The sequence below is a fragment of the Mollisia scopiformis genome, assembly GCF_001500285.1.
Source record: "Mollisia scopiformis unplaced genomic scaffold LY89scaffold_17, whole genome shotgun sequence".
In the NCBI taxonomy this organism is placed as follows: domain Eukaryota; kingdom Fungi; phylum Ascomycota; class Leotiomycetes; order Helotiales; family Mollisiaceae; genus Mollisia; species Mollisia scopiformis.
The window spans coordinates 293,600-318,765 of record NW_017263597.1 but is presented as its reverse complement, the minus strand read 5'-3'; the positions used below and the strand labels follow the sequence as shown (position 1 = coordinate 318,765).

Genomic DNA, 25,166 nt, shown 5'->3' with positions numbered 1-25,166 from the left:
AAACAAGCTAGGAAGAGATATGTATTTGCCAAGGAGCATAGATGGTGGGGGACATCAAACTATGCAGCTCATAGAGATGATGGCAAGCAAGGAGGGGACTGGAGGAAGGTTGTATAGTCTGATGAGGCTATATTTGAGACTCGGAAGAATGGTAGGATATATGTGACTAGGAGGGTAGATGAGAGAAAGTGCCCTGATTGCATTAAGTTAGTTTATAGGTTAGGGAGGACAATGGTCATGATATGGGGGGCATTAGGTTGGGATTACAAGTCGCTATTAGTCTTCCTAAAAAAGCTTCTAGAACGCAAAGACATATGTTCTAAAGCTTATTTATAGCAAGTTTCTTAGCCTATAATCTTCTTTTTCTTTAATAATTTAGGGCTGGAGTATATTTTCATGGAAGATGGGTCTAAGGTGTATAAAGGGCATGCCAGATTACTTAGACTATAGCATAATATTCGAGGGTTTAATTGGCTTTTTTTTTCACTAGATTTGAACTCTATTGAGAAGGTTTGGAGGTGAATAAAGGAGGAATTGAAAAACTTGGACTATGTGCCCAAAAATAAGGTGGATTTGAAGAGGGAGTTGCAAAAGCTATGGGACCGAGTTGACCCACGTGACTTTCGCTACTACACTGAGCAATTGACTTGTAAGATTGAGGATGTAATTAAGTACAAGGGTATAGCTACTATTAATTAATAATAAGTTCCATTTTCATAGAGATTCATAAGAAGACTAAAAAATTATGATTTTTGGTAAATAAGGTCTCATTTGTTGAGTTTCGCTTAAGTGGGCCATTCCCGGTGGCCTCAGCTCTTACTATATGGCGAAGGATCCGCATCTATGGCCGTGGCAGCGCACCGCAGTGTTGACTCCGACTCCGCCTGATACTCCGACAAGCACAAGTGATATGGAAATAGAGGAGTTGAGTTCACACTGCATTGTGGAAGGGGAGAACAAGGAAGAAGCAGACATCCAATCCCGACCTCGGATACTGCTTGGATGTTCACACAAACATACACCAAAGCAAAAGCGTCCCTCCAATCCCCTTCAATCGAAACACCCACCCTCTTCTCACAAGAAACAGTCGACCACGAAGCGAATCAGCGGTGGGATACGGAAGGAGTCCCTACGCGCAAACACTCGATGATCACACGGTCGATGAGACGGCACAGACGAAATGCCCACACGCCGGACTAAGCTCTCCGAGGTTAAGGTCGAGAAAGCTAGGGATGATTGGTGGGAAGGAAACCATAGGGGTGGATGCAGCTTTCAAATGCGACTCTCCAAGGCTCCTGTACCAGCACCCAAAATGGAGCTCGAGGATATTGATGACGGAGTTGATGTTTCGAGGAGGGACAGCGCATTCACATATGACAATCCGTTCTAGAGTGGTAGCTCTCCTCCACCAGTCTTAGACTCTAGAGAAAAGAAGAGAAGGGGCTTAGGTGTTAGGCTAGCAAGGACCTGGCTAAACGGAAGAGCAGCTCCACGACAAGACGCCGGATTGAAACACTAAGGGTGTGTTTGGCTCACGGATGTGGGTGGGAATGGAGAAGGCTGTACCACCAAAAGTTTAAGCCGAGTGTGAATAGAGTGTTGAATAGAGAGAACTGTTTTGCTCACTAAGGAATAGAGGACTCTATTCAAATCGAATGGAATAGAATGACTCTATTCGCGAATAGGCCTAACAAAAAATGAATATGCAAAAAAAGCCCTATTGTATTCGAATAGAATAGATTCAACCACAATTCTACTCCTCAGCCTTGCCAATTATTTTACCACCTCCCCAGCCAAACAACCCACACATTCACATTTACATTTACATTTAATCTATGAATAGAATAAAATTTGATTTCCATTCGCGCTAAAAATAAAAACTCAAATTCGCTAGCCAAACACACCCTAAAAGTTGACGCTGGATTCCATCCTTCGACCTCTGCTACATTTGAATTTCCGGTCAGTGCATTAAATAGAACGAAGGATGTGGATGAGAATAGTGTCAAGGAACGATGCAATGAAGTTGTGTTCGGCGCTGAAGCCGATTTCGAATTTATTATACGAAGGCTATATAATTATAAAATTTATTACTAATTATAAGCTAAAAAAGCGGGATATATGCTATAAATGCCTGTTATTAACTTTGCTATTTAATTGCCTCTATTTACTGCTGCCTACTGCCCGCGTTCGCAGAATCAATAACTACAAGGACCTTATCTATGATCACTTTAAAGAATGGAGCTAGGGAGTAGCTCCGGTATTTTTCGACTAATAAAGTTAATTCCTCCACACTTGTATTCTCGTCTACATCCTTACTAGCACTTGCCAGTATCGACTTTGAAATATCTCGCCTATGAACAATCGTCTCAGTTGAGCATTTACCCGTTTCTACTAGCATTCCAAATTCTGGATCAATAGGGACGCTTCCTAAAAACTGTACGCCGAACTCTTTCGCCATTAACTAATCGCTTTTGGAGCTGAAAAGATGCGTGCACTCCGAGCAAATAGGGCACACAAACTCACTCATATTCTCGACAGCCCCTAGGACCCTCAAGCCCGTCTTCACATAGAAGTTGAGCTCCTTGCGTACGTCTGCCGTCGCCACCGCTTGTGGCGTCGTCACAACAACGGCACCAGCTAGCTGATCCGGATAAGCAGGACTAGAGGCAGTCGTGTGCAATAGGGTCTCGACTAGTGAGATATGTTCGTCGCTCGTGCCAGGGGGTGTGTCGATGAGCAAATAGTCGAGCGCATCCCAGATTACGTCCGACAACAATTGGCGTACCATGGCGCTCTTCTTCGGACCGCGCCACACCACGGCGTCGCCTCGATGCGAGAGAAGGAAGCCTAGAGATATAACGTGCAGTGGGCCAATAGTCCCTGCCTCGGTTTCAATGCTGGAGTGGACTGTGATCGGCAGCCAGCCTCCGGGGGCTTAAGTGACTTTTGTGTCTTCGACTGCAAACATGCGGGGGATGGAAGGGCCTGTCAGGTCGATATCGAGAACGCCGACGGAGTGACTAGCTAGCGAGAGCGAGAGCGCTAATTGTGTAGTCACAAAAGACTTGCCCACGCCGCCTTTGCTAGATAAAAACCTGTCGGATCCTTTGTCAGTAGGGGAAGATAGATACGATAGTAGTACCGAAGGCATTAAAGGCAGCCGGGCGAAGGGTACAGACTAATATTATATGCTTTATCTTTGAAAGAGACATAGCTGACTTAAAGAAGCTCTATGTTGCGTTGCTGCCAGTTTATGAGTAGAGGTAGAGAGATATAGATCGGAGAAGCTACATTTTACGAAGGCGAAGGTAAGGAGGTATTCGCTTAATCTAACAGCCGATTGCACAACTCGTGATACCGCGACAAAATCAACCGAACTTTTTTTTGTATGCAATTGGCTGTACGTGAGGCACACCTTGAGTCACACGGCGACAGTTTACACTCTGGACCTCTGCTCTTCTGGTCCTGTTCAACAGCTACAAAGGTATCTTCCAAAACGTTCAGAAAGCTTTCAAGCTCTCATGGCCTTCTAAATACCTAACTCCTCCCCTCTTGTTCGAGAACCATCTACACTGATTCGCTAATGCTTCCTCGTAGTTTAATCATGAAGATGATCGTACCTAAAAATGTACCTCCCAGCGCAGGCTGGACATCCTATGATGGTTGGGATTACAACGGCATGAAAGAACGTCTTGAGAGATTCATGAGTATCATCAACAAATCCTCTCTCGTGGAGCATACCCAACTCATTATCGGTCAACCGGTCTCGATTAGTGAAGCCTTCTCTGCTGGGCAATTTTGGTGCTGCTTCGAACTCCTGGCGGTCGACGGCCACCTCATCATTGCACGCGTGCGGCTCCCTAGGCATCCCGATAGCACTGATAGCGCCAATGAGCATTCTGAGCTGTATTCAATTGAGTGTGAAGTTGCGCAGATGAAGTTCCTCTACGAGAACGTTACTGGCGTCCCGTTCCCCAAACTATACGCCTATGAAGGCCCAGGGTCGCAAAGGGCAGCAAATGTTGGCGCGGCGTACATGCTTATTGAAGGGTTTTACGGCAACACTATGCAAGATGTGCAATTTAATATTTGCGAGCTTCCGGTGCGACCCATCTTCATATTCCTCCCGTATTTAGTTCTCCTAATCCCGCTGGAGTAGATCTCAACGCAGGAGCACATTATCACACAGTGGACTTCCGCCCAAGCCGAACTAGCGACCTTCACATTTCCACAAATTGGTTCAATCTCCCATTTCTCCAACGACACCGGTGCTATCATCGGCAAACTCTCTACAGCCGTAGCAGAAGGCCTCTCAGATGAGGGTCCCTTCACGGAAGCCTGCGACTATTTCGCTGCTGTCGCGGAGGCCAAATTCCGTCAAGCCTGCAAGAATGATGTCGCTGACGACGGCAGCAACATTTTTACTAGGCTGGGTCCTTTCGTGTTTAAAGACATCGTGCACAATACAGCCCTCTTTAAAACTGGTGGCGGGCCGTTCCACCTTGACCATATGGACATGGGAACGCAGAATATTCTCGTCGATCAGTACTTCAATTTCCTCGCCATAATCGACTGGGAATTTGCTCAGACGGCGCCTTGGGAGGTCATCCACTACCCAATGCCCTTTCCGCTCATCTCTGCCGACGCCAAGACCGACGGCATTCTACAAAACCCGACCACATAGCACACCGCAACGTATCCCGCCAAGTTGCAGCACGGAAAATGTACAGACAGAAGTTTCGAGATGTGGAGCAGGCACTCGAGAGTAGAGGAAGACCCTTACAGAAATCAATAGCCGATGTGCTAGACGGGGCTGCATCCAGAATCTACGCCGTACTCGAAAAGTTCGGCGTTTTCGAAGGCATGGTAGAAGAACTTACTTACGAAATGGTGCGATTAGCTTATGGATTTGATCGTGAAGAGGCAAAGAAATATCTCAATGAGATGGAAGCCAAAATGAAGGGGTAATAATCAGTCTCTGGCAAGAGAAAGTATATTGAATCATTCCCTTTCCTCCACAACGAAAGTCACAACAAATGAATGCTCTGTGTATCCCCAAGTAGACCTAGCTCACCCTTATCCAACGCAACTAGCCCGTCAAGATGCAGTCCTAGCTTGATGCTCTACCTAGATTTAACAATTATCAGGAGCATTACGTTCAGATGAAGGAGAGTAATTAAGTGTACTTACTTGGGACAGGTGTGCGAGGTACCTTGTGCGTAGACTGCACCACAAGAGGAGCACATGCTCTGATTGTTCGAGGACTGTATCCTTCTTTGCCCAAACAATCAGTTGTTGCGACCTGATATCAGTGCTCTAGCTATACAGCGTGATTTTACAGCCCGACTTTACGGAGTTCTAACATCAACATCTTCCACTTCATCTACTTGAAGCGCAAACTGCTGCCATAATCGTAAAACGGATTCAGAGCTCGGGATTATCACAAGAAGATAGCGGAGGCTTCGTGATTTTGCACAAATTTCTGGCATTGAAGAGAAGAGTGCACTCAAAAAGTACCCAGACAGCTCTTTTTTTTACAATTCAAGGCCAGAACCAAAAGCAATAATCAGGCCAGCTAATTAAGACGAATGATACATACTGTTCAACAGAGCGGGAAGCCAAACTTATGACAATTAAAAGTTGATAACACAGACACTGGTCAGCATTGATCGCAGCTCACAAGGATCAGAAGTCACCATTCCCATGAATCGAGATGAAGGTTGGAGATTTGTGACCACCAGGGTGTAAAGAACCATCTGTTGGCCCCCATGTTGAAATATACACCGTGCGTGCTTAATAATTCGCATTCATTCACACCAAACATCGTTCGTTTCAAGATTTCTGCAGATCACAAGCTGCCAAGCACCTCCAAGACTTCCTCAATTACGCCGCGATGGACTCCCTCAGACCTTCCAAACCTCGATTTTACCCAACTGAGACAACTTAGTCGCCAACAGCATGGCACCACACGAAGGATTGACGCATCTTAAGCAGTACGACATCAAGGATAGCAATGTGGAGTTGATTGGCACAGAAATCGACCACAAAGTCAAATACAAATCTGCTGAGACGGAACCAGCATGGAAGGGTCTTGGGCAACATGCTGGCTTGTACATCTGGCGGATCGAAGATTTCGAGGTCGTTCCTTGGCCGAAGGAGAAATATGGGCAATTCTACGACGGAGACAGCTACATCGTGCTCCATTCATACAAGATCGGCGACAAGAATGGGCAGGAACAATTGGGACATGAGATATTCTTCTGGTTGGGTCAAAATACTTCTCAGGATGAAGCAGGGACGGCGGCATACAAGACAGTGGAGTTGGACGAATTCTTGCGAGGTGTAGCCACGCAGCATCGAGAGATCCAACAGCAACCGTCCGACGAAATCATGCACCTGTTCCCTCGTCTCAGGATCCTTTCTGGTGGTGTGAAGTCAGGCTTCCGACACGTCGAAGCTGCCGAGCCCGAAGAGAAATCTATGCTTCTTCGAATTTTCAAGCACCCTGGAACTGGATCTACAGTGGTGCACGAAGTACAACCCATTTGGCAGAGCCTTGACGATGACGATGTCTTTGTATTGGACAAGGGAGACAAGATATGGGTTTGGCAAGGGTCAAAGTGTAGTCCCATGGAGAAGGCAAAAGGGGCTCAAGTCGTCAGTGATTTGACTCTTGCCAAACATATCGACGTCGAGGTGCTTTCGCAGACCGAGGCAAGATCTAGAGTGATTGTTGATTTGCTAGGAGGCAAAAATATCGAACAGAGAGAATTTCGAGCTCCGAGACCTGTTTCCTCAACATCTCAGTCGACCTCATCGCGACCTCAGAGACTCTTCTGCCTCAGTGACGCATCCGGTCAACTGTCGTTCAACCTTGTCAAGGAGGGACAACCTGTTCAAAGCACGGATTTCCAGACTAACGATGTCTTTCTCTTTGATACTGGAAAAGCTATTTGGGTCTGGAAGGGCCTAGGAGCTTCTCGATCAGAGAGAGCGATGTGGATGAAGGTGGCACAATCCTACCTGCGGCAGCTTCAATCTGGACCTGGAGGAGATGATGCTCATCTAACACCATTAGCCACTGTTTCGGAAGGTAGCGAGAGTCCGGCATTCCTCAAGGTGATTGATGTAAGATGATCGAGAGCTCCGTTTCAACTCGGAGGACCATCTTGGCTGTTTCAAATTAGGATGGCATTTATCTTCTTAACCTATCCACATTCAGCGGATGCATTATATACAGGTGGAGTTGAAGACGTGAGGGTTCATATTTTGGTACTTTTTCTTCTTCTCGTATTTCTATGTTGGTGCAGTACATGATAACAGCTGTTTGATTGCTTCATATTCTCTTCAGCCACTAAGAAGTCGTAGCGAGATGCATATATCTAGTAATATCTGCTAAAGTGTCTATGGTGTCGAAAAGGAGAAAGCATCTTGACTTTGTACGATATGCTCATACATTCACCGTCCCGAAGACAGAGATGTCGGTATGCTAAGCCCCGATCATTGATCCTCGTGTACACCCCAAAGAATGTAGACCTCCGGACACCCGGTCCAGGTCACCGCCACAAAACTCACGCTGAACCTCTTTCCAACTTGGTCCTTTCCTCCAATGCTCTGGCGTCCTCTTTTGCCTTTGCTCGTGCGCGTTCGACGAACCAAGCGACAGTAGTTTGGGCAACTATCAGTGGCACCTTGTCCCGATCACAAACTTCAATCTCTTCAAGTGTAGATAGACTGCGGATGTCGTGCTCAAGGAGCGATAGAAAGGCTTTATTCCAACGATTAGGGCCATCCTCGATGCGTGCTGAACGGATACTGACACCGCCCCCCTTGCCTGCTAAGATGGTGAGCTTTCTGAGGCTTGTACAGAACTTGTTCAAGAATGGAACATAGGTTCGCAAGCTGTGGACTAGATCGTCGTCACATTGCGATGAACAACGTTTAGAATAACAGTCGTGGATTTTGACATTGCCTTCGAACGTTAAGGACGTTAAGAATGAAGCATTTCTGGGGCAGATGGTGTATAGAAATCTGAGCAACGAGTCGCAATAAGCCATGGTGGCAGACTCATGGGGCGCCTGGCCTTCGACATTCTCGATAGCTAGAGTTATGTTGTGCTGCCGGTTGTTATCTAGGACTGGCTTGTCAGGACGATTCCAAGTTTGGACCTGGCCACCAACATAGGACGGAGGGCTTCTACGAAAGCTAGTATTGCTCATCCCGAAAGCGAAGCGATTTCGACCGTAAAGTACCTTGCTGCGCTCACGGTATAACTGCTTGCATACCCTCAGGCATGTCGCATCGATGGATTTATAGTAGACCTTCTGGATCTCGGTATAAATTCCTTCATCGTCCTCGCGCTGATTTCGAGCATATTCCGACATTTCGGTCACACTAGGGTAGCAGTTCGGGATCTCTATTTCATATCTTGATTCGCTCCTGCCCAATGAATTAGCAAAGTGTTATGTTTTAAGGATGTTGTAGATCATGAGAGCAATTTGGATATCTTCTGTCTTTCGTCTCGCCCCCACATAGCTCCCAGCTTCGATCCCGTCACAAAATGACACAAACGCTTCAGTGTAGCAAGAATCTTACCATTCGGGCTTCCAGTTGCAGGTAACGACTTTTGGATGGACAGTCTTCTCTCTGGATACTGAAACGACGAGCTCGAGTATCTGGAGGCGAATCTCTACACGGGAAGTGGTATTAGCGAGCTATGCAAGAAACAGTTTTTCATAGAGCGGGAACGAAACTGAAACTCACCAGCGGGTAATTTGAGCAAGTGCGCTTTGTGGTCCGTGGAAAGTTTTGCACCTTGCTCACTCGGATGTACAATGATAGCAGTCAGTTCTTTAGCCTTGGGTCGATCGACCGATTCGAGTGTCGGCGTTTGGGAAGGGACAAAGAACTTCATGCCGCGATAACCCTCACGTTGCGAAAAGTTCCTACTTCGATAATCGTTGCTCATGAAGTAGTCGATCTCTGTAAATGTATTTTAGTATGTTGCGACAGGAATCTCCTGAAGTTCGGCTTCTTACTAGGGCCAAACACACATCTCTCTCCCTCTTCGTCGAGGTGAAGAATCCTTCCAGTTGGTGTTTCCTAGCAAATTCATACAAAGCTTCAGTTTCTCCAAGATTCGGGAATGCGTTCTTGGCTCCTGTCTTCATTCTTTTGAGGCACGTCTTTGTCATAGTCCGAAAGAACGGCTGTTCCACAGTCATGGCGAGATTCCTCTTCTTGATCGTGCGAGTATCTCGCAAGGGGACTGGTGTATCGCTCATCTCTTTAGGTTCAATAGATGATGCGCTTCCCGCAGGTTGAAATTATTTGTTTGCAGAAAGGATGGTGTTTTTGCGATGAGGGAACAAGTTTTGGGCGCAAATCAGATACTTATGTAGGCGATCTTGATCAAGGAGCGTGACTTACGTTGATCATCCTACCTAGGTATAGCCCACGAGTTTTGTGCACTAAATGAACGAGTCACTTCAAATCAGGAGGCACAAGGATTTCACTTGCTTGCAGTGGTATTGGACTCGTTCCTCTCCAATTCCAGATTGTACCATACAACTCCTCTTTATTCTCTAATGCAAACTGATAGAGGAACAACAAGCTGTTTTTGAGATGTTCGGTATTTGGTTTCTAAGCTCCTAACAAAGTTTCAAGTTATTCATTCCCACGCCCTCAAAAAATTCACAACATCATTGGCAACCTTCGCATCACCCTCTTCTCCTTCCCCATGCACCTCCGCCAACCCCTTTACCAAGTCGTCGTCCTCCTTCTCCATCTTCAGACACTCCAAAAAGAAAGCGCAATTGACCAAAAGCATCGGCCAATACAAATTCTTCTGCAAGTCTGCCATGTCGTTCCTATCCTCACTTACCGTCCACCAATCCAGCATACTCTGCATCGCAAAGACATACACATTTCCCAATGGAATACCCTTTCCGACACCTGTCTGTAGACACCATTCCAGTTGTCGCATAATGATCCTACTGAGAAGGGAAGTTGGCGCTGCGAGGTCTGAAATTTTGGCTTGAAATGAAAGGATGAGCTGCGGAGCAGGAGCAGCAAGGCCTTCCGAGACGAGGATTCCTCCCGTAAAAGATACGAGGACTGAGCGAATAGGAACCGATAGAGATGAAGAGGAGGATGAAACGACGAGTCTTAACCCTGTCAACTTGGTAAGTAGGGTACATATGGCTTCGTCGTTTATGCACAATTTAGCCATTTGGTATGCGACACGTTCTCCTACTATGGGCGTGTTGTTGAGAAGCTTGAGAGCGTACGATCTTCCATCAACCTTGTATGTTGGTTCTGTATGTTCATCTATGAGACGAGCACTCTGAGTAACAATAATTCCCGTGGAAGAGCACCGTTTATCGATCCTCATACCTTCGACTTCTTTGAAGCGGGGTTGGGCGTCGTTGGAGACAGAGCGGGCGAAAGCAGCAATAATGCAGATCCCTAGCTCTCCAATGCTTGCCCACCATTTGATAGCGCGAAGACCTAGGTAGTGGGCGATGAAAGCAAAGATTAATGATATGGTAATGAATGAAGCGAGGCTACGGTCTTGACGCGTCGATGGCTTGATATAAATCGCTTCGAGATTTTGATGTGGCTGTGGACAAGAAACAAAAGCACTTCCCGTTGTGTCCATGGAGTCAACGTTTTTGACGGAGATGATCATGCCATCTTTCCAAAGCCGTGAGGAATTTCGATACGAAGTGTCGAGATGGATACTGATACAAGAAGATGAAATGAGAAGTGAAGCAAACAAGACACCGAGGACAATTCCAAAATAGCCAATCATGACAAGAATCCAGCCGATAGACATGACCCAACCGTTGTGCCACAAAGCCAGAAGATGGACAGTAATTATTCCTAGAAAGGAGAGTACGCCAATGATAGGACCATGAAATCTTCGTGTGGGAGGCCTCGTTGTGAATTCGGAGACTGCATCAAAAGTTGTCATGAATGAGAAATTCCAGAGAGGAGACGAAGTCGAAGAGGGATATTTCTCTGACAAGGTTGAAGCGACTTGGACGATGGAGACCTTGGCATCCGTCGATTTTGCCGTGCTGGATGTAAGTGTCGGTTGCAACTTTCTGGGAATCGGTGAAATATGATCTTCTCCAATAGTCTCTTCTGTGAGTATTACACGACCAGTGCCATCATTGTGGTTTGCGTTTCCGCTCGGCCGAAGTCCAAGTATCAAAGATCGTTCCAAGTTGTTGACCTTCTTCGTTCTGGGATCGACTCCAACAGCTCGAGCTAATGTCTGGACAAGAGTGTTCAAAGACTCATCGGATACATCAGTCAGCGTAATATGCATGCACCAATCCACGTTCGCCTCTCCGTCAGGAATGTCCAGCTTTCTCTTTTGCTTCTCAAATCTCTCACTAGCTCTTATCCTCTCCAAAGCACACTCTTCCAGACCTCTTTCGTTCCCCTCTAAAATGCTCACGGCAATCAACCGACTAGCCGGATTTGCAACAATACTTCTCACCACATAGCCATGCGTCAAATGCGCCGTGACACCCCCACAATTGACTCTCGTGACCTCAATCCCAGAAACGGTCCTTGCCTCTAATTCATATCCGATGAAAGCTCTCAATTGCTGCGTTCCACAGAAGCGAATGAGGCTCGTTACCACGGAGAGAAGACCCAATGGCGAGGCTGCAAGACTGAAAGCTGAAGATCGGGAGTGGACGTTCCGGAGGACTTGCTGAGTAGTTCGTTCACCGACGAGGAGGATTAGAGGGCCGATGCCCGAGAGCGTTGAGGACCATTCGTCGGTTGAGGGGTCAATGGAGCCAATGGATTGGATTTCGCGAGTTGATAGGGGGGCCGCAAGGGATCTTAACGGAAAGAGAAGAAGGGCAGTAACAAACGACATAGTGAATCATATACTTTGTGCCATGATATATAACAAGCATACAGCCGCCCATCTGATGAGATGGATTATCTGATTTTCAGCCCCAAGCCACATTTCCAGAATAGGCAACATCACGTGAAATCCTACAATTGCAACAACATGATTTTCTTGGCCTGATTACTGAAGTCATAGGAAAATTGGCTCTTGAAATCAGATATTTCGATTTGATTTTGTTTCAGACAGGTATCCAATCAATCAAGCTAAAATGGGACGTATCCCGAGCCAGGAAAGTCATCCTCTCACAACAAATGTTTTTCATTCCATACTTTATCAACATGATTTCACATACAGGCCGTTCGACTCTTCACATCATATCATGCATGTTGCAGTATTGTTACGGTTCTCGATTATTCTTTAGTGCTATGAAGGCGCCTCGAAATCTTCCATACTAAAATGCCTCCCCCACAGTCGCAAAAAGAAAGTGGCCTTCCTTGTCCCCCTTCCAATTGAATTCCATTATTTGGTTTTTGTGATCATACTCATCAAGGCCAAAAATTGACGGAGTTTATTTCTGCAACTCAGGGCAAGTAGATCGGTAATGGCCGTAGACCCCGCAAAAGTTACACAAGTCCCAGCAGTCAGGCCAGACATGCTCACCCCCACAGAACTTGCATGTAGTTTCCAGAGTCTTGACCTTCTCTTTGGTTGATGGAATCAATTTCTGACGATCGGCGGCTTCGGCACGTGCTCTTTCGTTGGTTCGATGATTGAACCATTCCATGGTTGACTTCGCAATCTGAAGCGGTTGCTGACTTTCATCGATTACGACTAGCTTTTGCAGAGAAACGATGTTCCGTAGTTCGTCGAGAAATCGTTGAAGAGCTTCATCGCGGTTGGCTGGCTCGCCCGGTCGTAAGGGGTATGGAGGGCCTGGCTGAACAACATCCTCTTTAGCTTGGATTGCCAAGTATTTCAGGTTGGGACAGAATGTGTTGAAGAATGGGATATAAAGTCTGAGGCTTTTGATAATGCTGTCCTCACATCCTCCAGCTGGACATAGAGACCGGTCACAATGATGAATCTTTACGTTCCCAGTGAAGATCAGGGATCTAAGCATTGCCGTATTTCTTGGTGTGATCGTCCACAAGAATCTCAAAAAAGAATCGTAATAAATCCAACCTGGCAAAGACTTGACGTGTGATCGCTTGTGTATCTTTGGCATTGAGCGAGCGATGGCACCGGTCAAGTGGGTTGCCAAAGGCTTTCGGGGATCCGGTCGATGCTCTCCGCTACCATGAAAGTACGAGGGAGGGCTGGTGTGATAATGCTTGTTGACCATGCCAAAAGCATACGAGTTATTACCATAAAGCAAGCTACTTCCTTCTTGGTAGAACTGCTTGCAGACCCTCAAGCACGAAGCGTCAATAGCCTTGAAGTAGACATAATTGAGTTGAGTGTACTCTCCATCTTCGTCGGTTTGATGGGTTTCAATGACAACAGGAGTCCCTTGCTCATAGGTTTCGCCTTCCTTGTTGTGTACGACAAATCTAGGCTGGTCGATGAAGCGTTTCCAATTGCTTGTCACAGCTCGAGGAGCAATAGTTTCGGCTTTAGAGAGAGTGAGGACGCGATCGAAAATCGAGAGACGGATATCTGCATGTGGAAACGTACTAATCAGTGTCGTTTCTAATATGATTGAGACGCATTGAAAACTTACCAATCGGGAATTTCAAGAAATGCCGGACGTGGCCAACAGGTAGATTCCATCCTTGTTCGCTCGGATGAGCTACCATTGTTGACATGTCTGTGGGCTTGGGTTTGTCGATCATTGCGATGGTCTGCTTCTTGCACCTCAACCAGTACTTGTTTCCCTTGCATTCTATTTCATAGAAATCCTCCAGTCTGCTGGTCGCTCGCTGTTGCAATTCACGTCTGTACATTTTGTTCAGTATCGTTTTGCGCAAGAAGTAGGATAGGAGCTTTTTTTTTTACCCCAAACTGCTCTCTCTCCATTAGTGTCAAAGAAGAAGGATCCTTTGCCAGAAAAGCCCCACCGATGCTCGAGCAGATATTCCAATGCTTTAGACCGATCCATCTGCGGATACCTTTCTTGCTCGTCCATGATTACTTGCGCAGCATCATCAGAGGTGACGTGTTGCGGGGATAATGAAAGAGCCATTGCGGTTGTTGAGATTCCGCTATCTGAATCACTCGATGACATAGTACTTTGATGATAATGACAAGAAACGAAGAGTTGCTCTGAATATTATCAGTGTTAGAAGAAGAAGTGTCTATGCAATATAGGGCGCAATATATAGCCACAGATCTGATGTGCTCCACTAGCATTAGTGGCTAGTGTCTCCCACCCGTTTTGAGTTGCAAATTACCCACTAGTGTCTTCTGGAGTACTTCCGACTAACTAAATAACATAAGTTATCTACAAACTAGTGCACAAAATGGTTGGTGAGGTTACTCTTATAGTAGACCAACAACCACCAAGCTTACTGTGGAAATTTGATACATGGGCAACAACTCTATCTATCAAGATTATGAAAAATACGCAAGCTGTTGTTACAGTCATGCGATACCATCACTTGCTATCACCAGGGGCTCATGTGCATCAACGCCGAAGCAAACCCTACAGACCTTGGAACAATCACGTGGTGGAAATGCACGAGCTGAGCTCCTTATTGCGACTCTTGCTGGTACTGTACATGCGCAAAGCCTTTCAAGCTGCTTGATCATGAAGATCATGAAATGCTATAGCATCCCCACAGTGGTATCTGGTCTCTACCATTCTTGTCCCTTAGGGTGCTTAAGCGAGACCCCTGATCTTAGCGAGCTGATCACGACATCTTAGAAGCAATGGCTGCTGACTTGTGATTTGTATGAGGATTGTAGCTTCGATTTTAGAGTTACATTGTGCGCAATATTGCAAGAAGATTCATAGATAAGATGAAAGTCTACACCGCCTGAACGTAGACTTGCTCCTTCAGGCTCGGAACAATGACCATACGAAGGATGGGTTTCTCTAGAAAATAGAGCTACGACGAAAGTGCAAGCTATGACAAAAAGCAAACACACCTTTGACAATAAAACTGAACTTAACAACAGCAAGCACTATAGAACATAATATCAACATTAAAGTTTAAGAAAGCAAATTTGTTACGAGCATCCAAAAATCTCCACTTGTATTTCAAACCCGGACCCCCCTGAAGCTGGCCATCTAGCGCTGGCATAGTGATTCAACACCCTTTGCCGTTTGCTAATGGCAACTGGAGCACTCTTTTATATACCCCGCAAACGCCAGAATAGAGGAGAACCTGTCGCCCCAGGCACGTCCTAGCCCAACTCAACGATCCACGGCCTTAGAAACTGCTCTGAGGACGTAGCAAGGCTCAATGCCTTGCCTCTTCACGGTTTTTCCGCTTTAGGCAAGTGCCAGTCTCATTCGAGCTATTCACCCTTGGTTGCGTATGAAGATAGCTTAAGGCTGGCGGCTTGGCGCCTCAGGCGAACATTCACTGACGATATAAACGCCAGAGGACTGCGATTATGTTTCTCCTCCAGACAACAATTACTCCTTTCTGACTGCGGTCCTGTGTGGTGTGGGCCGGGTAGATCACCAGGACACCTTCGTGTCATTAGAAGGAGTTAAGTTCTCCGGCCATAATAATGGCTGCCTTGTTGAGTTGTATTTGGTAAACGAAAATGAAGTTGACAGCAAGAATTATTGTGACAACGGCAAATCCATTGACAGAAGAAATTTCACTGGTAGTGAACAGTAAGACAAACGAAGAAGAGAGGAAAGCCAGGTTGAAAAGATTCATTATCTGAGAACGGATGAAACTAGGTGCCAACAAGAATACAGATACGCTTGGAATATGATATATGATAGCCAAAGTCAGATCAGACATTTCAGAACATATCGTCACACTCAAGTCCCCAACAAAACAGACGACCTTTCACACTGAAAAGTATCTCACACCAGAATTTACTCAATCCATGAGCAACAATTAACATAATATAATCGACAACAGCAGAAAACAGACGACAGACCACGATAATCCTCATTTTTAGATTAGACGAAAACCAACCTCAATATTGACAACAAAAGAAAGCCCTCAATGCTCGTACATCCAAGCCCTTACAAACACGTTCCACAGAACGCACAAACACCCTACAACGGGCTAACCCGTACCTCATCCAATAGCACCAAGTCACTTTGTTCTTCACCAAGAACTTCGTCAACTAGTAAGTATACCAACAAGTCGCACGCCAGACGTTTGACTTTATTTGCTTGAAAGTTGCCAGCCATGGACATTATTTCATTTTATATTATTCCATTTTCTTTGCAGGGTTTATTCATTTAAAGCAGCACCGTCTTTTTCTGTGTCAGAAAAGTCTTGAAGAAATTCATTCAAAGCTACCTCGTGTAAAGGTCGGGTATAAATAATCCCTCTCACTACTTTCCAGCTTCCCCCCATAAGAAACGGAGCACCCAAAGAAGGATGTCATCACTGGAGGAGGAGCGGGTTGGGTGTGTGTGTAGTTTTGTAGTGACTGGCCGATCTCAGAGGACAGAGTAGCTGGTAGTGGACGAGAATGGGGATAACTTGACAACAGCAGTAGAAAGTTGACAGTGTAATAAAGTTAACAAAAGACAAATGTTTGGTAGGCGAAATTTAGCCAGGGACCTAGGTGTAATAAGCCGGAAACTGGAGAAAGATGTGTGGTGTTGAAGTTCTTGTAACGCGGCAACGTCCCCGGGGATCTGCTTCATCCTCGCTATTCAATAATTTATGCTGATCGAGTAAAGAAGTTCGAGAAGCTGTTTATATAGAAGGGGCTTTCACACTGCTGGCGACCACTAGGCAGTCTTAATCCATTCACTTCCACAGATCAAGGCACTCTGTAAATTCACTACATGGCCGAAACAAGGTCGTCATATACAATCATCAATTCTCATCTCTGTACAGCTATCGTTCATACAATCCAGCATACAATCTCCCCTCTCCTAAGAAAAACAGCTTCATCCTAAAAGAACAGCATTCATACACACACAAAAACAAAAGCAAGCCAAGCCAATCTAAATCTACCGGAGGCCGTGTACTCCCATGTTGCCATGTCTGGTCATGTCATCGAGATCAGAGCCGAAACGCCGTGTTGAGAGACAGAGTATGTGTATAGATATAGGAAATATGATATCTAGAAGTGAATGTGGGTTGTGAGGGGAGTATGAATTAGAGGCCGGTGACTTCTTCATCGACGAGGACGTCTGGATCGGCATCTGTTCTGGTGTTGCCGCTGAAGGTGATGGGATCTTCGAGGTAGACTGTTGTTTTGTTAGGATTCCAATTTAAGTAAGGGAAGAAGGGTGGCATACCATTTGGCCTGATGCCCCAAGAAGCAATGAATCCCACCACGAAGCAGCAACTGAGCACAACGAACACAGCTTGAGGGAATGTCCCCACGGTATTAGCATAGATCAAATTAAAGATCAACGGGCACACAATCCGAGCCAAGGCATGCAACAATCCCGTAGCGCCAAGCAGCTGTCCGATCCGGTCATGAGGAACGTGCTTGGTGAGAGCAGATTGTAATGTCGGACTTCCGATGCCACCCATCGCGGCCATTACACCAGCAACAACGAATAACGGTCCCGTGCGGACGGCCGCATAAGTACCGTATCCGACGATCTCGAAGCATACTGCCGCTCGGATGATTGACAGGTCGAGAGTGTCTGTACCAGAATTTGGCTCTGGGACAGCAAATCCAGATTCTCGGCGTTGTTTGTTTGCACGACGCGTGCGGACAAGGTAGTTCAGGGTGGGAAGCACGACGATGAGTGCTGTGACTCGGACGACGTTTACTACTGAGGTAAATATACTGATCTGTGCTGTGTCCCATCCAAATTGAAAGCCCAAGTAGTAGACAACTACGGTCATGGCACCCATAGCGACGCCAAAGATGATGGTGTCAACCATTGAGAGAAGGATAAGATTGGAGCGGAGTTTCGCAGTAGTACCCGGACCTGTTGGGTAGAGGATCTTCAATGGTGCAAGAATATTTGCTCTCTTGAAGAAAACAACCCAGTCCCTCTCTACAAGGCCAAGGGCGTAGAGTTCGGCATTGTGCCTTTCTTGAGCTTGATGTTGCCTCTTCTTTGTCAAAGATTCGGGAACCATCGTCAAGACAAACAAGATGAAGAAGGTATGTACGGCCAAGGCGAAGTAGAATGTGCTAATCAAGGACCCTGTCTCTTTCACCAAGAAGGCTGCGATGAGCGGTCCAATGGCGATACCAGAAAACAGGCATGCGTGGAAGTATCCAAAAGCTACAGCTCGCTTTGGTGGAGGCGTACAGTCTGCTGCGTAGGCATGAGTGATTGCCATGCCGGCATTGAAAGAGCCGCAGAGTCCATCGCAGAATGCGCCTAGCAACAGCCAGTTATAGGACATCGAGTCTGGATATGTAGCGGCTGCGATCGTGATGATCTCCCCAAGAAACGCTCCTCCACTAGTGATAACAAGAATCCTCAATCTACCATAGCGGTCGGACAATGCTCCTAGCTTCGGCGACATTATAGCGCTCAATGTCCCACTTATCATCGTGATATATAACGTGAACTTGGTTGCCAATGCTTGGACTTCTGGTATGCGACATTGAGGATTATCGCCTCCAAGCATTATAGGAGCCAGTACGAAATTCGGGTCCATCGAAGATCGGTCGATGAAGTATCCGCGACATACTAATGATAGGATGAGGTTCAGCTTCGGGACCATAATCCCACCTCCCGCAATGGCGAAGAGGAAGAAGGGAGGTAGAAGCCAGTACATCTGTCGTCAATCGTCAGTTGAGAAATGCAACGTGCAGCAATAACGTTCGTACAGAGGGCTTGTGCCACCATGTCAAACCTTCATAGTCTGCGTGGCCTTCCCATTCCCTTCCTCTCCGGCTATTGTCTCCATCATTCCCTTGTCCATCGGCCAGCAATGGAGTGACTTCATCCGAGGCCCTCTTGTGCAGCCCGGCATTCCTCCTCAACGAGTCCTTCGCCCCCCAAAACTCTCTGTGAACAACTTCCTCTTCTCCGCGCGCTGCGCTTTCGATGGTATCGCTCATGGTTGTTTTGAGGGTTCAATGGTGCTTATCGCGTACGTCTTGACATCGAGGTGCTCTATCGCAGAATTATCGCGTGCGGAATACCCCCAGAGAGATCACAGATGGATTTTGGCAGTCCAAACACCAATGTTGGGAGGGAGGAAAGAGGAATGTCGTCTGCAGAAGCATGTCAAATCGGAGATGGGGTCAGAGGTCGTTATCAAGAATGTGCAGCTAACCCACCCTAACCCCCAAGATAGGCTGGTGGAAATAGTCTACGTGGAGTCCGGACACTTCTGGGGAGCGAGCGCAGTCATCACAAAGAGCAGCAATCCCTGCGGCCACAGACCCCAAATACGTAACCAAGCTTTATTCGATCAACCAGGCCTCTGAAACGCGCAGAGCTGGCGTATCAAAGAATGCCATCCTCAACGGATCTGTGATTCCAAAGCCTAAATGGAAGCTGTGCTGGTGCGTTGTTACTTGATTTCTGCTTGGAAATCGACAAACTCGACAAGGATAGGGATCCGTCCAGGGGTATGCGGGAACGGGGTGAGCCAGCGATTGGAACCGATCTGAGATCCTCCTGTCGGTGCCAGAAAGTGACGAGGGCAAAGCAAATGTCAGATCAATCATGTCTTCAATTCTGCAAGAAAAGGGACCCTATTGACCTGATTGCGCGTACTTGCATCTATCCCAAGTTGTGAGCTATTTGAACATTAATATCAACATCAACACTTTCCGATGTCTCAGTGCTTATGGACGACTGCAAAAGCAAAAGTGATGACGATATGCATCTTTGGCTGCATATCTTCGGACTTAATCTGCACTCCGGCTCCGAACCTCCACCACGGAGGTCGAAGCACCAGGAAGGACATAAGCTCAAGTGCAGAGTTGAAAATCCAGGTTCCCGGCTTGCATTTTCCTAACCCATATTTACACTTTCGCTCGGGTACTAAAGATACAATGCAAAATCCTATTCAAAAGTCTAGACTGCAAAGGTCTCACCTGCGCCTTGGCCTGCAAAGAACTTTTTGCTCTCGGCACATCTCTCACTCTTGCATCCTGGACATCTCAGCCCCATTTGCTTGCTACAGACCTCTCCGCTGTCTAAATGTGACTTAGCAATATCTGCTAAAGCTTGAATGAACACTGGGTGGCCATTCAAGCTCTCTGATCGTTTGATAGTATCAGCATGGCCTGACTCTCCAATGACTTCCTTGTCCAGCTCGTAGAGAGTTTCGATATGGTCAGATGTAAACGCTACTGGGATGAGGATCATATTCTTCTGGCCCTTCTTGATGTAGTTCTCGACCGTGTCGCTGGTCTGAGCACCTAGCCATGCCTTAGGTCCGACTTGTGACTGCCAAACTAGACGGTAAGGATGAGAATGTTTTAGTCGATGCATCACTGCATTGACAGTGGCAGCAACTTCAGCAGGATATGGATCTCCTAGTAGATATCAGCATGAATTCTTCCATAGCGCGAAATATATCGTACCTCTGTTGACCACATCCATTGGTAAGCTGTGAGCCGAGAACAGTAAAACCACATCATCTCTCTCGCTCTCGGGATACTCAGCAAGCTTGTCCTCAATATTAAGAGCAATTGCATCAACCAATCCCGGATGTACCGGCCATCGATCAATCACACTCCAGTTGATGCTTCCATCGTTAGCACCATTCAAATCGCCCTCACCCTTTCCTTCAAGTCTTTGTCTCCACTTCCATAATTCGTTTAAGCTACTTCCTGTCGTCGAGCAGCTATACTGTGGGTATTGTGTAAACGCAACGGCTCGTCCACCTTTCCCGCCACCAAATCCATCCTCTAATAACTTGTTGTACATTTCCTCCGTCAACGGATTGGCGTATCGAAATGCAACGTATGGCTTGTGAGGAGCTGTCTCTGGCGAGATCTTGTCCAAAATCTTGCACATCTCCGCAGCTTGATATTCCGACCACTTGCGAATTGGAGATCCGCCACCAATTTCTGCATACTGCTTTTGAATCTTGGGAGTTCGACGGCTCGAGATTAGAGGTCCAAGATAATTTTGGAATCGTCCGAGGGGTATCAAATCTGCATCGGCCTATTGTAGATGGTCAGAAAAGATTCATCGAAGGCGGGGTGGGGACGCACGAAGAGCCTGCTCAAGAAATCCTTAACTTCGCCGGTTGTTGATGGACCTCCCATATTCATAAAGACCATTGCTGTAGCCCCCTTTGAGCTCGTCGCATCTTGGGTTACAGGAGGTACTGGTGTCGCAAAATTCCGCAATTGATCCGCACTGCTTCGATGCCATAATGAAGATGTCGGAGTACTCGTTAATCTGGATATCGTTGACGGAGATGCTCTTTTGGCGAACTGAGAGACTGGATTGCGGAAAGCCATTGTGGTTTGCTTTTTGGAGCAGAAGAGAAGACAGATATTATCACCTTAACATCGCCGAGGCTGAAAGAGAGAGTAAGCTCCAAAGGTTCTAGACACTTGTGAAGATCGCCCCTCGAAATGTACAAGGATGCTTTGGATGACGGTGTTTTGAAATGCCGAAGCCAATTGCGGCTGCCTCATTAGGAGCTGCACGTGAGCCGTGCATCTTTCGTGTTCTGAACTCCACTCCTACGCGTCTGCCTATTTTCTTCCCTTCTCTTCGCGACTTTCGCCGTCTCTCACTACCAGGTGCGATTCAATTGCCAGCAAGAAGACCGAGCAGCCTTCTTGTAATTAGAGCCACAACACTCGATAATCGATAAGTCAAGAGAGATCAATCAGGCAACATGGCGGATAAGGAATCCTGGAAGAAGGAGGAGGAAGAGGAAGAAGAAGATTATGACGAGAGTGTGAGCATTCACTATGCAGCTGTCATATAGATTCTAATGCCTCCAGACCTTCATTACACAGAAAGATGCCGTTCTATTTGCAATTGATGTCAGCAAGACTATGCTCACCGATCCTCCACCTTCCAACGACAAGAAAGCCGAGAAGGACAGCCCAACCTTAGCTGCTATCAAGTGCGCATATCAGATCATGCAGCAGCGGATCATATCAAGCCCAAAAGACATGATGGGAGTCTTGTTATTTGGCACCGAACAGTCCAAATTCCAAGACGAAGATGCGAGCAGTCGTGGAGGCATCCAATATCCTCATTGTTATCTGCTGAGCGATTTGAACATCCCGGATATCGAAGATGTGAAAACTCTCAAAGGAATTGTGGAGAATGAGGAAGGGGCGCGAGAAATACTTGAGCCAACAAGGGAACCAGTGTCGATGTCCAACATGCTCTTCTGTGCGAACCAGATCTTTACTACGAGGGCACCAAACTTTGGCTCGCGAAGACTGTTCATTATCACAGACAAGGACGACCCTCATGCTGCAGACAAGAACATGAGAAACCAAGCTCAGGTTAGAGCGAAGGATTTATACGATCTTGGTGTCATCATTGAGCTCTTCCCAATTTCTCATCCCGACCATGAGTTTGATCGCTCGAAGTTTTACGATGTAAGTTGTCCCAGAACCTGTCTTTCGTTTGCTAATAACATAGGATATCATCTATCGTGATGCTGCTGAAGGTTCAGACTTGGCTCTGCCACCAACTGCTTTCAAGTCACAGGGAGGCGGTGGTATTTCACTGCTCAGCACTCTGATCTCAGACATCAACTCTAAACAGGTGGCAAAGAGATCGCTGTTCTCTCACATGCCTTTTGAAATTGGTCCCAGTCTAAAGATCACAGTCAAAGGATATAACCTCCTGCAAAAACAAGCGCCAGCACGCAACTGCTTCATCTGGGCTGGCGGAGAGACACTGCAGATTGCTCAGGGCGAGACCAAAAAGTTTTCAGGGGGCGACGTAGCACGAGAAGTGCAAAAGGTCGAAATCAAGAAAGCTTACAAATTTGGTGGTACCAACGTCATGTTCAACCCAGAAGAACAGAAGGAGCTCAAGAATTTCGGTCCACCTGTCCTTCGAATTATTGGCTTCAAGCCTCGTTCAATGCTCAAGATACAGGATTCGGTCAAGAAATCAACTTTCATCTATCCAAGTGAAGAAGACTACGTTGGCTCAACTCGTGTCTTTGCAGCACTTTGGAAGAAGCTTGTCAAGTCAAAGATCATGGGCGTAGCATGGTTCATTGCCAGATCCAATGCATCGCCTGCGCTGGTTGCCATTCTACCATCCGAGGAGAGATTCGACGACAGTCGTGTTCAAGTAATTCCTGCTGGTCTTTGGTTATACCCTCTTCCATTTGCAGACGACATTCGGGAACCCGGCCCAGTGCCAAAACCTTTGATAGCTTCCGAAGAGCTTACAACCTCAACGCGGAAGATTGTCCAACAAGTACGTAGTGATCCCGAAAAATGTTCCTCTCTTATCTACTCAAAGCTTCGGTTCCGAGTCTAACATTCTTTAGTTACAACTACCAGGTGGTATATATGATCCCAGCAAATACCCTAATCCATCTTTACAATGGCATTACAAAATCATCCAGGCGATGGCGTTAGAAGACGAAATCCCCACCGTTCAAGAAGACAAAACAATGCCAAAGTTTCGCCAAATCGATAAACGCGCCGGAGAATATATCAACGAGTGGGGTAAGATACTGGACGAAGAAGCACGGGCATCCCAGAAATCCCGATATGGTGGGATTGATGGGACGGATTTGAAACGAGGCAGTGATGACGATGATGGTCCACCGAAGAAGAAAATAAAAGTAGAGAAGAATGAGGGGACTCTTGCTGATATGAGTGTGGACGATTTGAAAAATGCTGTAGAGAGAGGTACTTTGAAGAAGTTTACTCTCGCAGATTTGAGAGACTGGCTAAAGACCAAAGGTCTCAGTTCCTCGGGAAAGAAGCAAGACTTGATCGACAGGATTGAGCAATGGGTTGAAGATCACTGATGGATACGAAAGCATATGGATGGCGTTGTAGGAACACTGTAAATTATGACTGTCCAATTGGGGTGTGGAAAAGGTTACGAATCATGGTTCCATGTAAGGATATGTAGCTTACGAATGCTATGAATGCTACGAAGAACTTACAAGCACGTTTACAGTTCTATGCAAACTTCGCAGTCAAAAGTACAACCTGACCTCGGCATAAGCAACGATTCTACGGCATAATAGACAAATGTATGGGGAGCTAGTGCTTAAAGAGGGTTCGCAAAATGCACGCTCTCGGCGAGATCTCGTATGAGAGTACCGGAGTAGGAAATATTGACGCTGCGCAAATCGTTTCGGCCGCCAGATACGAAATGCGAAAAGGTCAGGCTTACTGGTGAGACTGAGCAGGCTCTTTTTCCGTGATTGGTAGTTTTAGCTACACAATCCGAGGATGAGGTTAGTGTGCTTACGAGGCTGACGGGTTCACCTTGGTTCAACTCAATTGAGTTATGAGACATAGTTTTGAGGGCTCCGAATACAAGCAGAGTTCAGTTGAATTGCAAGACACTTGGACGTGCTCCGAAGACAAGCATCAAAGAAAGTTGAAAGCGTTAAGCTCGGGGCACGTGAGGAGGTTGAAGTGAGTGCATGATGGGCCGTTTCATGGTGACAATGATACTCCTTGGCACTTGGGAGCCATGCAAAGAATCCCCTTTTGCGAAATTGTCTTCGTCCACTTCTTTCTTTGTCAAGAAAGAAAGGGATCAAAAGGCCTGTAATATTTACAGATCTGTATTATATTGTTAAAGTTTGAATCGGAATTAAAATCTGTAGTTACTCGTGAGAGGTTGATGGGAGATAAAGATCTACGATATGACGCCAGGTTGCAGAAGCGCCGGCCCAATCCAACACCACTGAGGCTGAAGCTTCCGCAGATGAAATTATATATTGACCGATGCTTCATGCAAATACACGGAATGGCTGAGAAGAGAGAAGGGGGGCATCTGTGTATTGTTAAAGTACCCAAAGCAGCATTACTGCGACCAACGTAGCCAACATCACGATATTGTTTCATACGGACTCGTACTGCAGACCCGGCATCGCATTTGATACGTTCTTCAAGTACCGTACCGGGCGGGCAGTGCAACTCAAGACGAGCAAGCTTCCCACGTCCAACTTTTTAACGTAATAAATCCACCCAGATTTTAGGGATCTGGCGTTGGAAGGGGTGCGTCCCTCGTTGGGCGGTGTCGATGCTGCCAAGACAATTGAATGCGTGTATCCTAATTTTGTGAAAGGCTGCCCTG

At 46.5% G+C, this 25,166-nt stretch overlaps 10 protein-coding genes across 10 annotated transcripts; 4 read left to right on the top strand and 6 right to left on the bottom strand.

Moving 5' to 3' along the window:
• Positions 1-856: 856 nt before the first annotated feature.
• Positions 857-1,708, top strand: LY89DRAFT_686745 (uncharacterized protein). Its single transcript, XM_018215356.1, has one exon. The coding sequence runs from the start codon at positions 1,181-1,183 to the stop codon at positions 1,388-1,390; it is 210 nt and encodes a 69-aa protein (XP_018068596.1). The 5' UTR covers positions 857-1,180; the 3' UTR covers positions 1,391-1,708.
• A 456-nt stretch (positions 1,709-2,164) lies between these two features.
• Positions 2,165-3,212, bottom strand: LY89DRAFT_698644 (P-loop containing nucleoside triphosphate hydrolase protein; the record flags this gene model as incomplete). The annotated part of the gene is made up of 4 exons (XM_018216998.1): positions 2,165-2,423; positions 2,463-2,884; positions 2,945-3,078; positions 3,176-3,212. 4 exons carry the CDS (start codon positions 3,210-3,212, stop codon positions 2,165-2,167), a joined length of 852 nt encoding a protein of 283 aa, XP_018068595.1.
• Positions 3,213-3,536: 324 nt separating this feature from the next.
• LY89DRAFT_720600 (uncharacterized protein) lies at positions 3,537-4,813 on the top strand. Its single transcript, XM_018218584.1, has 2 exons — positions 3,537-4,102; positions 4,160-4,813. Exons 1-2 carry the CDS (start codon positions 3,584-3,586, stop codon positions 4,682-4,684), a joined length of 1,044 nt encoding a protein of 347 aa, XP_018068594.1. The 5' UTR covers positions 3,537-3,583; the 3' UTR covers positions 4,685-4,813.
• Positions 4,814-5,851: 1,038 nt separating this feature from the next.
• Positions 5,852-7,464, top strand: LY89DRAFT_620599 (actin depolymerizing protein). Its single transcript, XM_018210921.1, has one exon. It carries the CDS (start codon positions 5,959-5,961, stop codon positions 7,135-7,137), a length of 1,179 nt encoding a protein of 392 aa, XP_018068593.1. The 5' UTR covers positions 5,852-5,958; the 3' UTR covers positions 7,138-7,464.
• A 107-nt stretch (positions 7,465-7,571) lies between these two features.
• On the bottom strand, positions 7,572-9,284 carry LY89DRAFT_784225 (uncharacterized protein; the record flags this gene model as incomplete). The annotated part of the gene is made up of 4 exons (XM_018222762.1): positions 7,572-8,439; positions 8,596-8,689; positions 8,764-8,980; positions 9,039-9,284. 4 exons carry the CDS (start codon positions 9,282-9,284, stop codon positions 7,572-7,574), a joined length of 1,425 nt encoding a protein of 474 aa, XP_018068592.1.
• Positions 9,285-9,670: 386 nt separating this feature from the next.
• Positions 9,671-11,926, bottom strand: LY89DRAFT_649943 (uncharacterized protein; the record flags this gene model as incomplete). The annotated part of the gene is made up of 2 exons (XM_018212084.1): positions 11,162-11,926; positions 9,671-11,020 (listed from the first exon to the last, which is right to left on the bottom strand). The coding sequence occupies exons 1-2, from the start codon at positions 11,897-11,899 to the stop codon at positions 9,671-9,673; spliced, it is 2,088 nt and encodes a 695-aa protein (XP_018068591.1). The 5' UTR covers positions 11,900-11,926.
• Positions 11,927-12,443: 517 nt separating this feature from the next.
• LY89DRAFT_736283 (uncharacterized protein) lies at positions 12,444-13,818 on the bottom strand (the record flags this gene model as incomplete). The annotated part of the gene is made up of 2 exons (XM_018220103.1): positions 12,444-13,531; positions 13,596-13,818. 2 exons carry the CDS (start codon positions 13,816-13,818, stop codon positions 12,444-12,446), a joined length of 1,311 nt encoding a protein of 436 aa, XP_018068590.1.
• A 3,073-nt stretch (positions 13,819-16,891) lies between these two features.
• LY89DRAFT_133050 (MFS general substrate transporter) lies at positions 16,892-19,177 on the bottom strand. Its single transcript, XM_018205253.1, has 3 exons — positions 18,770-19,177; positions 17,265-18,717; positions 16,892-17,213 (listed from the first exon to the last, which is right to left on the bottom strand). Exons 1-3 carry the CDS (start codon positions 19,001-19,003, stop codon positions 17,122-17,124), a joined length of 1,779 nt encoding a protein of 592 aa, XP_018068589.1. The 5' UTR covers positions 19,004-19,177; the 3' UTR covers positions 16,892-17,121.
• Positions 19,178-19,970: 793 nt separating this feature from the next.
• LY89DRAFT_736281 (mitochondrial ferrochelatase-like protein) lies at positions 19,971-21,370 on the bottom strand (the record flags this gene model as incomplete). Its single annotated transcript, XM_018220102.1, has 3 exons — positions 19,971-20,434; positions 20,483-21,068; positions 21,119-21,370. 3 exons carry the CDS (start codon positions 21,368-21,370, stop codon positions 19,971-19,973), a joined length of 1,302 nt encoding a protein of 433 aa, XP_018068588.1.
• Positions 21,371-21,627: 257 nt separating this feature from the next.
• LY89DRAFT_620587 (ku70 protein) lies at positions 21,628-24,022 on the top strand. Its single transcript, XM_018210920.1, has 4 exons — positions 21,628-21,819; positions 21,866-22,477; positions 22,521-23,315; positions 23,389-24,022. Exons 1-4 carry the CDS (start codon positions 21,757-21,759, stop codon positions 23,875-23,877), a joined length of 1,959 nt encoding a protein of 652 aa, XP_018068587.1. The 5' UTR covers positions 21,628-21,756; the 3' UTR covers positions 23,878-24,022.
• Positions 24,023-25,166: the final 1,144 nt, after the last annotated feature.

Bases quoted from the DNA above. Each gene is read 5' to 3' on its own strand.
- LY89DRAFT_720600 (XM_018218584.1), top strand. From the start codon at position 3,584: ATGCTTCCTCGTAGTTTAATCATGAAGATGATCGTACCTAAAAATGTA. The intron at 4,103-4,159 runs GTGCGACCCATC...CCGCTGGAGTAG, and splicing joins TTAATATTTGCGAGCTTCCG to ATCTCAACGCAGGAGCACAT.
- LY89DRAFT_620587 (XM_018210920.1), top strand. From the start codon at position 21,757: ATGGCGGATAAGGAATCCTGGAAGAAGGAGGAGGAAGAGGAAGAAGAA. The intron at 21,820-21,865 runs GTGAGCATTCAC...TAATGCCTCCAG, and splicing joins AAGAAGATTATGACGAGAGT to ACCTTCATTACACAGAAAGA. The intron at 22,478-22,520 runs GTAAGTTGTCCC...CTAATAACATAG, and splicing joins ATCGCTCGAAGTTTTACGAT to GATATCATCTATCGTGATGC.
- LY89DRAFT_133050 (XM_018205253.1), bottom strand. From the start codon at position 19,003: ATGAGCGATACCATCGAAAGCGCAGCGCGCGGAGAAGAGGAAGTTGTT. The intron at 18,718-18,769 runs GTACGAACGTTA...GATTGACGACAG, and splicing joins CATGGTGGCACAAGCCCTCT to ATGTACTGGCTTCTACCTCC. The intron at 17,214-17,264 runs GTATGCCACCCT...ACAAAACAACAG, and splicing joins TTGGGGCATCAGGCCAAATG to TCTACCTCGAAGATCCCATC.
- LY89DRAFT_620599 (XM_018210921.1), top strand. From the start codon at position 5,959: ATGGCACCACACGAAGGATTGACGCATCTTAAGCAGTACGACATCAAG.
- LY89DRAFT_686745 (XM_018215356.1), top strand. From the start codon at position 1,181: ATGCCCACACGCCGGACTAAGCTCTCCGAGGTTAAGGTCGAGAAAGCT.